At 40.2% G+C, this 17791-nt stretch overlaps 1 protein-coding gene and 1 long non-coding RNA gene across 2 annotated transcripts; one reads left to right on the top strand and one right to left on the bottom strand.

Annotated features, from left to right (window-relative positions):
• Nucleotides 1-495: 495 nt before the first annotated feature.
• On the top strand, nucleotides 496-1828 carry LOC117515891. Its single transcript, XR_004562247.1, has 2 exons — nucleotides 496-529; nucleotides 1619-1828. It is a non-coding gene; the product is annotated as an uncharacterized LOC117515891 (long non-coding RNA).
• A 3431-nt stretch (nucleotides 1829-5259) lies between these two features.
• rabl2 (RAB, member of RAS oncogene family-like 2) lies at nucleotides 5260-17282 on the bottom strand. The gene is made up of 8 exons (XM_034176666.1): nucleotides 16815-17282; nucleotides 16665-16694; nucleotides 14997-15076; nucleotides 14833-14912; nucleotides 11864-11975; nucleotides 9363-9460; nucleotides 5646-5729; nucleotides 5260-5534 (listed from the first exon to the last, which is right to left on the bottom strand). The coding sequence occupies exons 1-8, from the start codon at nucleotides 16922-16924 to the stop codon at nucleotides 5463-5465; spliced, it is 666 nt and encodes a 221-aa protein (XP_034032557.1). The 5' UTR covers nucleotides 16925-17282; the 3' UTR covers nucleotides 5260-5462.
• Between the last annotated feature and the right edge of the window lie 509 nt (nucleotides 17283-17791).

Genomic DNA, 17791 nt, shown 5'->3' with positions numbered 1-17791 from the left:
TAGATCTATATATGAATGTTTGGCATATATGCATAGTTAACCACCTGTGGAAAAGGTGAGCAGATTTTATTCTTTATATGAACTATTGAACTTTTAAACTCTGAACTATGAACTAGGGGATGATTTGCACAAAACAAGGTGACAAGGTGCTAACATAAAAGCCACCCATCGTCCAAGCGCATGTGTGCATCTGGATTTCCCCGACTATCTGTGCAGTCGTTCCTCTACACGCTGTGTGTGTGTGAGAGAGAGAGACTGTGCATTGACGCGTGTGTGCTTGTTTCCATATTTTGTGTGTAGCTGAGAGCGGCATATGAATGCATGCGATGGAGAGTGAGCATCTGGTTGTTTGGGTTTACATCCTTGGAGTTGGTCCACTATAGCCTTACTGTATTAATATCTGAGATTCCCGGCGGTGGCTGTGTCAAACATGCATTCACACAAATTACACACACACACACACACACACACACACACACACACACACACACACACACACACACACACACACACACACACACACACACACGTAAGTCACCACTTTGCACTCTTATTTTCTGCTGAGGGGCTTCTTTGAATAAAAGTGGACTGTTCTGCCCGAGATGGTCAGAAGGTTATCGAATCATACAAGACCATTGTTAGGTTTTTCTACTGCAACTCCACTCACCTTGTAAGTGTGTAGGTGTGTCTTATGCAGTGTCATTGTTTTGTCCACGTTCCCAGATTGCATCTGCGCTCCTTCTCCTCCACTCTGTCTGGCAGCGCTCCTTTTTCCTTTTTCAGACCTTCAGTTTCTGAGTTTTGGATATATGGTATATGAGGTGATCCGGAGAGGAACAAACACAAAGGAAAAAAAATGTGCCAAAAAACAAAAAAGACTTTTAACTGTATATTTGTCTTTGCTTTAGGACTAAGTTGCAGCGTTCTTGAGCTGTTAGACTTAATAATATGGTGCCATCTCCTGGAAATCTTGAGAACTACAGACATTGGTTAGGTCCTCCTGCACTGCTTGTAGGTGGAAAAACAGTCATCCTTATTTTGTAAAGAAGCAGGCGATTAAAATTTTCAGTCAAAAGTATTAGTTGCTTCCTTCTATTTATTTCATTTTATTTTTTTCTGTGATGAGGGTTACTATCCAGCTTGGCTTAGTGTTCTCACACAAATAAAGCGCATATAAAGGTGAAGGTGTTCAGCCGGGCCTGGTTAAAAAAAATCAGCGCCATATGAGGACGTATTTTTATTGCTGCACAAGTTTACCACCATGGCAGAAGCAACGCGTAAGACACATACACATCATTAGATCAAATAAGTTCAGTGAAGGGTTTGTCTTATTTTCTAATCAACAAAGCACAATCTTAGCATTGGGAGAGCAGTGTAACCTTTTTTTTTGTTTTGTTTTAACAAAAAGAAAAAAAATCTCGCTGGCATCCCGTCACATACTGGAACCAGTGATCTCATCATCAAAGGGGTTTTTTTCTTCGGTTGTTGGTTTTCTCCTTGTTTGCACTGTGAAGTTTAGAACGGTGGATGTATTGCTGCAACACCTCAGCCTTGTCTCACACACAGACCTCCCCTTCTCAGCATGCGACGAGCAGGCAAATCACACGCATGCATCGAGTTCCTCCAGCAACTGCCGGGCACAGACACAGCATTAAACACCTTCCAACTTTAAATTGGTTCTCCAGAAGCTACCTAGTATTCCTCATGCAGTGTAAGGGTGAGAGTGAAGGATGAGGCAAGATCTGAGATGTTGCCCAGGATGACTCCACCACAGAGATATATGTTTGTTATATTATGTAATAAATTTATAATTAAAACATGAACTGCTTCAAGCTCTTAATTAATTCATTGACTCATGAGCGTCGATGTTCCAGTTGGATTTATTCAGAGTTATTGCCACAGCCATATGTGGATTCCCCACATCGCGGGTAACATGATTAGCCAACTTGTGTGCAATCCAAAACCTAAATCCCCGTAAGGTCCTGAATCACAGTGTTCCTGCCACGTCAGCTAGTTCACAATGGCTTTTCATACATCATACTACAGGCACTGACAGCATGTGGATCATACTCGTCTCTGGCTGGATGACAGTGAGTTAAATGCAAACAACAACCTGGTCACACAGTACATTACGTTTTCATTTAAAGGTTGCTGGAAAACAGATTTTTACATCATAAAATGAAAGCAACAATAGCAGCCGGCAGTCACAGACCCCCACGGGCACTGCACACGTCACTAAACACAGACACCGAGACCAGCAGCAAAGCGGTTTCAGTCACAGCTTCTCTTTGATCCGAGTTTTCAATATTTCACATTTCATTTTAAATGACAGTCAAATCAGTCAGCCACATTCCACCCATTTAACAGGTTTTCTGACCTAAACTGACCTGGTAAACAGCACAGCTCATAATTATACAGCCAGATATGTTGCCCTGCCAACACTGGACACAAAGTACAGTCATTAAATAATTACAATGTATCTCATGCAGGTTAATGTGACAACAAGAGACAATCAGGGGCCATATTCTCAAAACACAAGTGACTCAATGTGAGTTAAATGAAAACAGCTTATCAAGGTTTTTGTTTTTTTGTTGTTTTGTTTTTTTTACTTTTTAATAAAAAGAGAATCAAAGACGGAGCAGAGTTGTGCCTGTTTTTTGTGATGTGATGTTGGTTTACTTGTCAATGTGTGTCCACTTGAAGTGGATATAGCTGGGCATATAATATGCTATTTGAGTCTGATTTTGAGACAAATTCTGAGCTACACAACTTTTTTCTGAGTCGGGAGGGATTTCAGCTTTGTCATGCGTCATTTGTCATGCAGTGTACAGGGGGTAAAGAGACAACACCTTCCAATTGACAACCAGATGGTCAGATGAATTTCAGACATATCAAAAATTTTGGTCACCCCTCATGAGGGGTAACCCACAATTGAAGCAGAGCCATGAGCTGATTCCCCTAAGGGCCCCATCACACTTAGCAAGAACCAAGCCGACCCAGGTAGAATGTTAAAAAAAAAAAAAAAATCCGTGCCACATCTGGGAGGGAATAAGGATTTTGGAAGACAGGAATCTAACCACACAGACTGCGCCTCAACCCGCCCTGAATGATTCATGCACAAGCTGTGCACATTAAGTCTCCGAACGCAGTACAAATGTATATGGAACACATTAGGATTACCTGGACAGCTGTCAGAACGCAGTGAGATTATGACTAATGCACTTACATCGCTGTATGAGTGAGGTCCGACTGCGGGTGGAGGAAATATATTCCAACAGCACTCGTGCTGCACTCGTGGTGCGTTCAGGCACAGTCGAGACATTCGGCATGTGACGTATCATGTCGAACTGCCCCACGAATGCGATCAGCTTGTTTCGAATGCCGCTGTCATGCTGTACGAATATTTAGATTGCAGTCAGATTGCGGTCAGACTGCACTCCGACTGTCGTTCGATATATTTCCACCTCAACTGTTTTGCACATGTGCAAAATATTCAGGGTGGCCACAGGAAGTTGGCCGACTGTTTAGACTGCTCTCAACTGCTGTCCGACGTCCTTGAATGCACCACCTCCAGAATGTGGGTCAAATTTTCATTCGGACAGCATTCGGCCTCTAGTGTGACGGGGATATAAACTCAGTGTTTCTTCCTCACTCCACCTGTGGGGAACATGGTGGCACAGCGTGTGGTTTGGACAGAAACAATAGAGATGTTCGGCCTGTGGCAGCAGCATGCGAGCCTCGTTGCTGTGTCCTCCCTTAACCCATCATGACAGAAATACCAGTTTCAAAATTTGGAAGGAAATAACTGCCGAGATGCAGCTGCCTGGTAAGTTAATGATTTTGGCCAGATGAGTTAAAGTTATGTTAGCATGTCCATATTTGCTGATGCCTCTATTTTCTTCTTCTTCTTCTATTGACATTTCTGCACAGAGAATGACACAAATAGCCAAGGTGTATGTCCTCCTGAAATAGCCGCGCAGTTCTGGTTTTGGGGGTGGGACACGTTTATTTCACACACATAATGTGAGCAGTCAAGCTGTAGCTAACCATCAGACCGTACAGTGTGAACATATGAATCATGAGCTTTGGCTTTACTCATACAGTTAGACTAGTTTAACCCTCAAGTGATCAAGTGGACATTGTGCACCACTGTTCTAATTTTAATCAGAAAAAAGTTTCCTACCATGAATTTGTCAGTCTATTTGTCCTGCATTGGTTCATAGAATTTTGCAAGGATCAGCCGATTCGTGTGGCAACTATAATCTAAATTTGTGCAGGGTCACTCCCCGGGAAGATCTATGAGATTTCTGACATCATAGCTTCAGATAGTATTGTAATCTGTCAACTCTAATCATTATATTTTACTGTTGTGCGGGGAAGCATGGCCAACAGACAGAGAAAAGTAAGATTTACAACTGCACAAACATTGAGACTGATTCTTGATGCCCAGAGTGAAGATGAAAAGGATGGTGGTATATTAGAGAGTGAAAGAAATATGAACAAAACCAAAAACAATAATTTATATATAAATATTCCAATATAAAGTCACTGAGGTCATAAATAACCCCACTCTGTCATATTAGTCACGAAAATAGCTTGGTCGCTTGAGGGTTAACAGAACCATTACTATCATCGCACAGTGTACGCTCAGCTTAACACAAAATGGTCACAGATTGACAGCTATAGAAAAAGAAAAGATTTTGTCCACTTACTAATTTCTTGCATTTTTGCAGATATTTCTTGCACGAAATTATCTCAGGTGTTCTGTCTTAGATGAAGACAACCTGAATAGCCACAAATTACAGTTTGAAAAGCTTAAAGTTTTAAAATTTGCATTTCTAACTGTCACTGGGTGGAAGAAAAGAATAACTGCCCTCCGAGACATTTAACAAATCCTTCTTTTGGCTTCTTCCATTATTTTGCTTGAGGTCACCACAGCAGAGCCAGCATGGATTCACATGTTGATTTGGCACAAGTTTTATGCCAGAAACAGCTTCCTGATGCAATTCATTTCTAAGTAAAGAATGAGGGATTATTGGCCTCGGAACTGAGGACCTTCTTGTCAAGAGGCAAACATGCAAACCACTTGTGCCCCATTCAACAAGTAACCAAATTAAATTAAATTAATCAAGTTACACTCAATACAGATTAGGCAGATGGTTCCTGCACAGAAAACATTGAACGTGATTGAATTAAAGACGTGTTTAGTTACAGTTATGTTTAAGAGCAGAGGAAGGTGACGCAGACATAGTAAGGATTTTTTAGCAGTTTCTCTTTGATCAGTCACTCAGGAGCTACATTCAGCCTGAAGATGTTTTGTGAATATGGCCCCAGCTGTGCACCATCATAAATCATGGTGAAGTCCCAGAGCAAAGTGCTGATGAAAAGCACAATCTGGCCCCGGAGCCAGATCAACAAATCCTTGAGGTGATACATACGGTTCGGAGGATACGTGAAGACTGTCAGGCCACCTCGGGGCTGTCTCCATCCTCACCGCCTCCTGAATGATCTCCCTTCATTTCCAAGTCAAAGTTCTGCAACATGGGTACAAGAACAACAAAAAAATTTAAATGGGCAACTTATTTCACCAAGGTTAACTTCAAACACTTTTAGCATGAACGTTCAGAGAGAAGGGATGACTATACCTCTAATTCTTGCATCACTTCATCCATGAAGTCGCACGGGTTTAGCTTGTAATCCAACGCTCTCTTGATCATCTCTCTGAACATCTGTTGTGACACATATAATCAGAACCTTCAACATAGTTGCAAGCAAATGAAGGCTCAAACCCTTGAGATCTGAGAGCATAACCAACTCTTACCTCCCACTCTGCCATACTAGCTGCTTTGCATGTATAATACAGTGTATCCAGAAAGTATTTACAGCACTTCGCTTTTTCCACATCATGTTATGTTACAGCTTTAATCCAAAACAGAGTAAATTTCTTTCTTCCCCTCAAAAATCTACTCACGACACCCTATGACAACATGAGAAGTTTTTGTGTTTTTTTAAATTTCCGCAAATTTAGCAAAAATCTAAAAAACCAAGAAATCACATATACGTAAGTATTCACACCCTTTGCTCAATACTTCTTTGATGCACCTTTGGCAGCAATTACAGCCTCACGTCTTCTTGAATATGATGCCACAAGCTTGGTGCTCCTATCTTTGGGCAGTTTTGCTCATTTCTCTTTGCAGCACTTCTCAAGCTCCATCAGGTTGGATGGAGAGTGTCGGTGCACAGCCATTTTCAGATCTCTCCAGAGATGTTCAATCAGATTCAGGTCTGGGTTCTGGCTGGGCCACTCAAGGACATTCACAGAGTTGTCCTGAAGCCACTCCTTTGATATCTTGGCTGTGTGCTTAGGGACACTGTCCTAATGAAAGATGAACTGTCGCCCCAGTCTGAGGTCAAGAGCACTCTGGAGCAGGTTTTCATCCAGGATGTTTCTGTACATTGCTACATTCATCTTCCCCTCAATCCTGACTAGTCTCCCAATTCCTGCCATTGAAAAACATCCTCACAGCATGATGCTGCCACCACCATGCTTCACTGTAGGGATGGTGCCTGGTTTCCTCTCAACATGACATCTGGCATTCACACAAAAGAGTTCAATCTTTGTCTCATCAGACCAGAGATTTTTGTTTCTCATGGTCTGAGAGTCCTTCAGGTGCTTTTTGGAAAACTCCAAGACAGCTGCCACGTGCCTTTTACTAAGGAGCGAGTGGCTTTGGTCTGGCCACTCTACCATACAGTCCTGATCGGTGGATTGCTGCAGAGATGGTTGTCCTTCTGGAAGGTTCTCCTCTCTCCACAGGGGACTGCTGGAGCTCTGACAGAGTGACCATCAGGTTCTTGGTCACCTCTCTGACTAAGGTTCTTCTCCCCGATCGCTCAGTTTATACAGACAGCCAGCTATAGGGAGAGTCCTGGTGGATACAAACATCTTCAATTTACTGATGATGGAGGCCACTGTGCTCACTGGGATCTTCAAAGCAGCAGAAATGTTTCTGTACCCTTCCCCAGATTTGTGCCTTGAGACAATCCTGTCTCGGAGGTCCACAGACAATTCCTTTGACTTCATGCTTAGTTTGTGCTCGGACATTCACTGGAAACTGTGGGACCTTATATGTAGACAGGTGTGTGTCTTTCCAAATCATGTCCAAGCAACTGAATTTACCCCAGGTGGAATCCAATTAAGCTGTAGAAACACCTCAAGGATGATCAGTGGAAACATGATGCACCTGAGCTCAATTTTGAGCTTCATGGAAAAGGCTGTGAATACTTGTTTTTTCTTAGTTTTTCTTATTTAATGAATTTGCAAAAATCAAAAAAACAAACAAAAAAAAAAACTTTTTTTCACATTGTCATTATGGGGTATTGTGTGTATAAATTTGAAGAAAAAAATATTTTGGAATAAGGCTGCAACAGGACAAAATGTGAAAAAAAAAAGCGCTGTGAATACTTTCTGGATACACTGTACAGTCACATCCATAAATATTTGGACAGTGACACACACTCTGTAATTATGCCTCTGTATACCACCACAATGGAATTGAAGTGAAACAATCAAGATGTGCTGGTACTGTAGACTGTAAACTTTACTTCAAGGGGTTTCACAAAAATATTGCATTAACCATTTAGGAATTATACCATCAAATTATTTTCAATTTATTTTATTCATATAGCGCCAAATCACACCAGTGCTGCCTCAAGGCACTTCACACGAGTAAGGTCTAACCTTACCAACCCCTAGAGCAAGCACACAGATGACAGTGGTAAGGAAAATCTCTCTCTGATGATACTGAGGAAGAAACCTCAAGCAGGCCAGACTCAAAGGGGTGACCCACTGCTTAGGCCATTCTAACAGTTACAAGGTTTTTACAAAGCTAAAGAAACAGAAAACAGGAAACCAAAGCAACATCAAAAACAAAGTGCATTATTGAGATGACTACACAAGCTTTTGCACCACAAGCAGCAGATCATCCAGCGCCATGGGGTGCAGGGCCAATGTTTCTCCATCACGCCGTCAATGGGCCAGTCACCACAGCAAAGTTTATTCCAAATGCAGACTGCAGTGTGCTGTATCAGCTTCAGGCATGGCATCTCATGGTCAGTCCAGCGCCCTGTGGTGTGTAGCTGTCAGCCTTGTGTGATGTCGTCGGTACTTCGGACGGAGAGAAAAAGAGCAGAATCTGCCAGCCATAAGAACTACACCTAAAACAGGGGTGGCCAAGTTCGGTCCTCGAGATCTACCTTTCTGACACTCTTAGTTGTCTCCCTGCTCCAACACACCTGAATCCAATGAAAGACTCATTAAAAGCCTGCTAACAAGTCTTTCATTGGATTCAGGTGTGATGGAGCAGGGAGACAACTAAGAGTGTCAGAAAGGTAGATCTTGAGGACCGAACATGGGCACCCCTGACCTAAGGTATAGTTCATCATCAGTAAATCGAAAGGAAAACAGAGAGAATACTAAGGTGGTTGGTGAATGGTAGTCCTAAGATTCACTAACAGACCCACAATTTGGATGAAGTGAGGCTGAGACCTGTTCTGTTGCTAATACGATGAATTAACTAGATTAAAAAGCATAGTAACATACTATGCCAGTATGCTAGCCATACGAAAGAGAAAATAAGTGCGTCTTAAGTCTGGACTTGAATGTCTCTCCAGAATCTGACTGTTTTATCTCCGTAGGGAGATGATTCCACAAAATAGGGGCAAAATAAGAGAAGGCTCTGTGGTCTGCAGACTTTTTATTCAGCCAAGGGACACAAAGTACTCCTGCGCCCTGAAGCTCTAACTGGTCATGCAACAGACAAAAGTTGATTCACTCATGGCCACAGAAGCCTTCAAGTATGTCTCGATAGCTTCCCTCACTCGTCTCCTTGCATGCTCCATCAGTTTTTGAGATCTGCTTAATCCTGACATATTTACCATACAGTACCATACTGTTTTTAATTTCTTAATGATTACGTCAAAGACGTATTCAGTGAATTAAAAATATCCATGTATCTATTGCTGGTCCTGTCTGAAGAAAACTGGCTACAAAAGTGATGATTTGTATTCACAACAATCCATTTGTTTACTTTCTCCAATGACTTATGGCCTCTGAAAATGAAGGGACTAGTGCACAACAAAGTTCACAATTTCATGGATATTTTTGTTAAACCCCTTCAACTAATTTTGAAAGTCTGCGTCTTGTAGACTTGTCTACATCTTGTCTAGATCTCTTGAAAGAGGATCTTGTTTCATTTCAACTCAACAGTGGTGGCTTACAGCGACAAAATCTTACAAATTCTGTCACTGTCCAAATCACTGGTAGCAGTCTGAGATAGAAGGTGCTTTGGTTATAGGTTTACCTTGACTACATTGGTCCCAGCAGCTGCTGACACATAGTAAAATGGAAGTCCTTGCTTCTTCCCAAAATTAAAGCTCCTCTGTGTCACCTTTACATCAGCTGCAGAAACAGAAAATATATCCATCTATAATTCTGTTGTTGCATTTTTGTTTTTAGTCAAAGAATGAATCTAATCAATTAACAGTTCATCATAGACTAGCTGTTAGACAACTGCTGGGATTATTAAACCTTCTGTTCTCCTAATATGCTCAAAGCCTAGAGTCTATACCTGTGTGTAGGCCTACATGTTCACGCATGCTCTTAACAACTTTATTTGAGTCGCCTTCTCGACAACAAAATCCACCGGGTGCATTCCTTTCCATGTGTCACACACACACCTGTGCTCCCACATCCAGATCCATACCCACACTCTCATGTTCACATCCACACACACACCTAGGCTCTCTTGTCCAGATCCACCCACCCCAATACACACACTCACATGTCCAGATTCCACCCCCACACATACTTTCAGACACTTTATAAGCTTGAGCCAGATTGAATTGGACAGATTTGGCAAACAGGTCTGAATGCTCTAAGTACTGACTCCGGATCGAGCTGGACTGCCAACCCCAGTCTGAACAGGGTCTTAGATGTTGCTATTTAAGGGGAGAAAATTGGGGAAACCTCCACAGTCACCACAGATCTAGACTCTTAAATCCAATGATCAATCTGGATCAGTCTCCTGGTGGCTTATGCTACAACCCCTGGCAAAAATTATGGAATCACCGGCCTTGGAGGATGTTCATTCTGTTGTTTAATTTTGTAGAAAAAAAGCAGATCACAGACATGACACAAAACTAAAGTCATTTCAAATGGCAACTTTCTGGCTTTAAGAAACACTATAAGAAATAAAGAAAAAACGATTGTGGCAGTCAGTAACGGTTACTTTTTTAGACCAAGCAGAGGAAAAAAATATGGACTCACTCAATTCTGAGGAATAAATTATGGAATCACCCTGTAAATTTCCATCCCCAAAACTAACACCTGCATCAAATCACATCTGCTCGTTGACATTGACCCTATGTCATGAAATTGACCCTATATGTCTTTTTGCAAGGAATGTTTTCACAGTTTTTGCTCTATGGCAAGATGCATTATCTTCTTGAAAAATGATTTCATCCTCCTCAAACATCAGAAAAGTGTCCAAAATATCAACGTAAACTTGTGCATTTATTGATGATGTAATGACAGCCATCTCCCCAGTGCCTTTACCTGACATGCAGCCCCATATCATCAATGACTGTGGAAATTTACACGTTCTCTTCAGGCAGTCATCTTTATAAATCTCATTGGAACGGCACCAAACAAAAGTGTCAGCATCAACACCTTGCCCAATGCAGATTCGAGATTCATCACTGAATATGACTTTCATCCAGTCATCCACAGTCCACGATTGCTTTTCTTTAGCCCACTGTAACCTTGTTTTTTTCTGTTTAGGTGTTAATGATGGCTTTCGTTTAGCTTTTCTGTATGTAAATCCCATTTCCTTTAGGCGGTTTCTTACAGTTCGGTCACAGACGTTGACTCCAGTTTCCTCCCATTCGTTCCTCATTTGTTTTGTTGTGCATTTTCGATTTTTGAGACATATTGCTTTAAGTTTTCTGTCTTGACGCTTTGATGTCTTCCTTGGTCTACCAGTATGTTTGCCTTTAACAACCTTCCCATGTTGTTTGTATTTGGTCCAGAGTTTAGACACAGCTGACTGTGAATAACCAAAATCTTTTGCAACATTGTGTGATGATTTACCCTCTTTTAAGAGTTTGATAATCCTCTCCTTTGTTTCAATTGACATCTCTCCTGTTGGAGCCATGATTCATGTCAGTCCACTTGGTGCAACAGCTCTCCAAGGTGTGATCACTCCTTTTTAGATGCAGACTAACAAGCAGATGTGATTTGATGCAGGTGTTAGTTTTGGGGATGAAAATTTACAGGGTGATTCCATAATTTTTTCCTCAGAATTGAGTGAGTCCATATTTTTTTCCTCTGCTTGGTCTAAAAAAGTAACCGTTACTGACTGCCACAATCTTTTTTCTTGATTTCTTATAGTGTTTCTTAAAGCCAGAAAGTTGCCATTTGAAATGACTTTAGTTTTGTGTCATGTCTGTGATCTGCTTTTTTTCTACAAAATTAAACAACTGAATGAACATCCTCCGAGGCCGGTGATTCCATAATTTTTGCCAGGGGTTATAGACAGGTCATCTTATTGCTCGGTTAACAGTGTGCTCTGCTTGTTGGACGAGGTTTCTTCAAGTTTTATATTAGTAACAAGTCATTACAGATGTCAAAAATAAAAGACATCAAATTTTGGATTCTCGTGCTGCTGAATTAATCAGCTCAGCATGTTCACACATGACCTTCACTCTAATCCCATCAATCATACTCTTAAAATAAACCATTTATCATAACTAGTAACATGAAAAAGTAAAAAAACAAGGTATTTTCCACTATAGCTAGACTTACCATCTATTTTATTGGCGACCACACAACATGGAATCTCTGGTCGGTACTCTCTCAGCTCCTTATACCAGTTAGCCAGGTTCTTATATGTAATCTTCCTTTGAACATCAAAAACCTTAAAGGGAGAAAAACAAACAAACCAACTGTTCACCTGATTTAATGGCAGTGTTCCAAATTCCCAGGCTGCTGCTATCAGCTGTGTAAGGTTTAAGGCGAGTTTAAACCTTTTTGTCGTTTCATCAAAAGTTGGCCCTGATTTTTAGTTCCACCCGAGTTCTTGTGTCCAAAGGAACGCAGTAAAATCTGCTAGAAGTTACTAAAGTTACTAACTGGTGGACACATGGTTTATCTCTGTCCCAAAAACTTTGTGCAGTTAGATTTGCACATCAGTCCTCATAGTATTGAGTTCTATAAGATTAAATATGTTCTGTATATATCAGGGCACAGCAGCACTGTAGTGTCATATGTTTAATGAATACATTTACTAGTTTTCATATCTCCCTCTGTCACAGATTATATAAAAACCTGAAGAAAAATAACCAGTCCACGTGTGGCACATACTGTATTAACTCATGCATGACTACTAAGTCATGGAGGGGGAAAAAAAAAAACAAAACAGATTTATCATAAGATCCAGTCCCACTCTCATTTTATTGAAAGCACACCTTCAACGATTATATGTAAGCATGGCATGCGAGATCGACAGAATGATTTGCAGCTGTGTTTGAGGTCCTGCGGATGCTGTACCGGACCATCGTGGTGAAGAAAGAGCTGAGTCAGAAGGAGCGGCTCTCAATTTACCCGTCGATTTCCACTCCCATCGTCACCTATGGTCATCAGCTTTGGGTAATGACTAAAAGAACAAGGTTGCAGATACAAGCAGCGGAAATGAGGTTCCCCCGTCGAATATCTGGGATTTGGAAAAGAGCTGCTGTTTCTTTGGTGGTTCAGACATCTGGTGGTTCAGACATTTGGTGAGGATGCATCCTGGAAGGTCCCTATGGAGATCTTCCAGGCACATCCAACTGGGAGGAGGCCACAGTAAAGACCCAGGACACACTGGAGGGATTATATTTCCCAGACGACTTGGGAACACCTCAGGATCCCCCTGGAAGAATTAGAGAGCTTGGCCAAGGATAGGGAAGCGTGGAGTGAGCTGTTTGGTTTACTGCCACTGTGACGTGTACCCAGATAAGCGGTACAGTATAAATGAACAAATGAATGACTGTAAGTAGACTGCCTAATAATAATAAAAAATTTAACATGACATACAGTATGATGCATAAAGGTTTAGAGACACTAGAATTTTGAGAGAAACACAATTTATCAGTGGGTCAACAGAAAAAAAAATTTAAACAATTCTTTTCCAACAAAAAACAATTTGTTTTTTAAATTATTTATCAACTTACAAATAACATTTTCACATTTTAAAAGAAAAACAAAACCTTTATTTCTTTGTAAGGGTACTAAAAACACAAAGACGGTTGCCTATGAGATAAAATGGTTGTAAAACCCTGATTAAAACTACAGTTAGAAGAAAAAGGATATTGGTGTCAATCAAAACTGCAAGGAAAAACATATTTTATGTTGATTTTTGTTCCCCCTTAGTAGTTTGAAATAATGTATTAGCTCATGTGGAAAAATCTGACATTGAATAGAAGCTCACACTAATTAAACACTTTTGAAGGAAATTGTGAAATATAACGCAATGCTAAAATACCCTCAGCTGTATGAGCAAGTACTCAGTGAAAGAGCGTGTAGAAGGAATGTGACCTTTTGACCTTTTAAAATAGGTCAAGGTTAGCCATCTTTGAACTTGTCTAAGGTCTGTGTCCCAGAATGCTCCCTGTGAATTTGAAGACCCTGGCAGTAATAGGACTGGTCTTACAGACAGATGGACACAAAGTTTTCACAACACGCGATGGCCATATTTTGGCCTTGGGTAAAAATTAACATAAAGTTTTTAAACAGTGGTTTTGCATCGGGTTCTTTTAAAATTAGCTTTTCACCTTAGAATGGGATACAGAAACAGGGTCAGTGCAATTTGCAATAGCAACACCACAAGAGGAAGTGCTTCATTCCTTGCTTTATTAAAATTTTTCTTTTTTTTTTATTAATGCATGTTAAAACTAGAGCACGGCACTCGCAGAGGGCAAACCTTCCCAACACGAGTTTCCAATCCCACAAATTTTTACCTTGGAAAAAAATTTCAAGGTCAAAGTCCTGTGAGAAGTGGCTTTCCATAAGCTAAAATAGAATACAAAATACAGATCAAAAGGGCTTTACGGTGTTAAACTCAAATATCTGCTGAATCCACAATATGGATGAGATGCAGATCAAACTTCACTGAGAGTGCCAGTTTGCACCTCATTGTCACAAACAAAAGTGACTGAGGCACTTTTGATTGAGATATAATGCAAAATGTACAACAAATGGGCTTTTCAATACTAAATTCAAATGTCCACAAAATCCACAATCCGGACCAGATCCTGATCAAACTCTGTCAGGCGATGGTGAGTGTCAGTCTGCACTTCACTTTCAAATATTGGAGTAATTGGGGCATGTTTGATTAAGATATAATGTAAAATATAACTTAATGGGAGTTTCGATGTTAAATTTAAATGGCCACAAAATCTGTAATCAGTCAGTCAATTAAGGATACCATCCTACATAAGGCTCTCAAATATGAAAGAAAGTCTTTTTTTTTTACAGTTATGAATTTTTGAAAATTTGTTTAATGTTAAAGGATAGGGATTTTCACATTTTTCCCAGATTTTTCTTGACTTTGACCTTTAAAATTTAATCAGTTCTTGTCTATCGGATATGAATCCTCTGAAAAAAATGCGTCACAATATATTGTGGGTTACAGATTGTTCACAAACGAGGGCAAAAACATAACCTCTGCGCAACTTCATTGACAGAGGTAATGATTATGGAAAGACACTCGACATTGAGCTACTAGTCTATCTTACCATGATGCATGCGTGTGCGTTATGGTAGTAAGAGGGGTGCATACTCTGAAACCTCTCCTGGCCCGCAGTGTCCCAAAAATCTGAAAACAAAAGCACAACCTGACTGAATTGCAATTACAGCTCATAATTCACTGATTCATTGTCCTCAAATGCAGAATACCTACCGACGGCCACAGTCTTGCTTTCAACAGTGGCTGTGTATTTGTAGAGGGTCAAAGCATAGGTTGACAACTGCTGCGGGCGACTGCAGTCACAGTGAAGGACTTTAACATCATTGGAGTCATGCTCTGTTGTAGATACGTTGTTAAATCAGGCCTTAAATGGGCTGATAATTCACAAAACAATCGTGTACAATTAATCTATTCATCATTTTGTCTATAAAATATCAGATAGGAGTCGAAATGACCATCGGAATTTGCCAGAGCCCAAGATGATCAGGCTGTAAAGATATAGACCAGCTCAGAAGATGGTTTCCTATAAGATTTGAGGCCCCCTATTTCATAGATTCATGATAAATTGGATCTCAAAGGTAGTCAGTCTACAACGCTATGAAACAGAAAAATGCAGAACCATTGTGTTGTAAACGCTGAAGCTTTAGATTTTGTCCTGACAAATTACTTAAAGGTTCAAAGTGCGACATGATTTTTTTTTTTTTTTTTTGGTCACTTGATTCACATTATTTTGTATTGAGTATGTTTTGTTCAGCTGGAAAAAAATGTTTGTGATCATAACACACATCATTGTGGCAAAATAATCATCCCTGCAGTGGCAGTTTGGTCGTGTGAAGCCAAAAGCTGCTGAAACGCGACAATCTAAGTATGACATCAGACAGCAGGCTTGCTGTTGATGTATGTCAATCCCCACAAGCAGCTCGGAGGAAAAACCTTATTTTGTCAGTGTCTGAAAGCTCGTATGAGAAAGACACTTCAAGTACTGACAGAGAAAATAAAGTGGAGGTTATATTTGATCATCAATCTGACAGGTTTGAGAAAAATTATTCTGGACCAGACAACAAAGTAGCAAATATAACAGAGACTGATGAGATGCAGGCAGCATAATCAGATTTCATCACAATTTACAACAGCTAATAATATTAAATGGTCCTTTATTGTCATTAAATTCACTTTGTATAATTCAATATATATATATATATATATATATATATATATATATATATATATATATATATATATATATATATATATATATAAAATCCTAAGATTCTGCCAACACAAATGTAACACCAGATTCGTCCACATGTAGGCAGTTTTTATTTTATTATTTAATTTTTTTAACTGGGACTTTCCACCTTAGATGTTTAAATAAATCCCATCTGTACATGCACTGTTTAAAAAATAAAATCCCCATTCACATGAAAAGCAACAGATGGCTGAGGTGCATATATTACAGAAGCACACTGGGGTCACACATGGTTTTGTTCCACGCCAGTGTCTCAGCAAGGTTCCGCCAGCCCAAGCAACACAGCTGTCTCCGACTGTCCTCATGAACGACATGAGCCTGTTCCAAAGGGAACAATATGTAGCTGGTTGGTGCTAGCAGGTGACAGTTGGTCTGATCATTGTCAATGTGTAACTTACAGCCCAGCTCACCTCTGTAAGGCAAGGTTAATACATGGTCTTAGAAGAAAATGGTAGAAACTTCAACACAGACCCAAGCAGGCAATACATGCAAATGATTATTTATGGGGGGGTCTACATCCATTCATGGCTAATGATGAGAGTGTAAAGCAGGCTCAGACAACTATGTGTACACATAGCTTTATAACACTGGCAAAAAGAGGTTATTTTAATTTCAAAATTTAAAAAAGATACTAGTGGTCCATGAGAAACCTCTCCATCAACCTGTAAGAGAGAAAAACAGACTCAACACAATCTGTTATTCATTATACAGAGCAATAATAAATAAATAATAAGCAAAATATACTGAAGCAACCTGTTGTCATGGTAACAGTTAAAACTCACTTGGATTTACCGACTGCGCTGTCTCCCAGACAGATTATTTTTACATGTTCGTCTGCATCGTATTTCTTCTGGTCCAGTTCAGCAATGCTGCCGCGTGTGTCTTTAGCCATTCTCCGCTTCTTCTTATTATTTTTTACGACTTTCCACAAAGTACCTTAGCCGAGTTCCAATTAGCATCTACACGCTAACTGGAAACGAGCGTCATCCTGCTGTTAATTCGCTGTGGTCACCGTGTCCACCTCAAACACACCGCTGACATTTATTTTTTCTTAAAGCTTCTCACTCTGAGCGGCTGTAAGCTAACAGTCAGCTAGCGACGTTACGGATCAACTCTAATAAGATTTAGTAATGACCACACAGTCTTGACACGTGTTAAACTAAATTTGACTGAATCAATATTATACTATAGTAAACCTTACCTTGTTCGTCATTCATCTATATAAACATAAAAAATTAAGTTCTCAAGCATTACACAACATATCGGGCGATAGTTTCCGTTTCTATGCAACGGAGACGCCCGAAGGACCATGTAGTTTTAAATCCAGCTGCCCTTACATTTGCCTGGGTTAGCAGTGGCTATTTTTTTTTAACAAATTTTATTGGAATTTACAGAACAAACAAGGGAAAACGTTAAAACAACAGCTGTTTAGAAAAATAAGCAATTAAGGGTGCTCTACAACGGCACGAGAATATATTAAATTAAATCTAAAAATTCGACGACACTAAACAGCCACATTTGTAGCCCGACAACCGGCCCTAAATTGGACCAGATCACTTATCTGTATATATTACTGGATAGCTCATTGCCCCCCCCACTCTCCATACAATCCGCTGAAGCAAAGTGGCGGCCATCTTGCCACTCCCAATTTATGCGAATCGCACATAGACAGCTTATTAGAACGTCAACATTTTAAGTAATGATGACTGAGCTGATTCTCTCATTTACTTATTTCTGTTCTTCGGATAATGTAAGATTG

The sequence above is a fragment of the Thalassophryne amazonica genome, chromosome 8, assembly GCF_902500255.1.
Source record: "Thalassophryne amazonica chromosome 8, fThaAma1.1, whole genome shotgun sequence".
Lineage (NCBI taxonomy): Eukaryota > Metazoa > Chordata > Actinopteri > Batrachoidiformes > Batrachoididae > Thalassophryne > Thalassophryne amazonica.
Note: the sequence above shows the minus strand (reverse complement) of the source record. Positions and strands in the feature narration are given on the sequence as shown.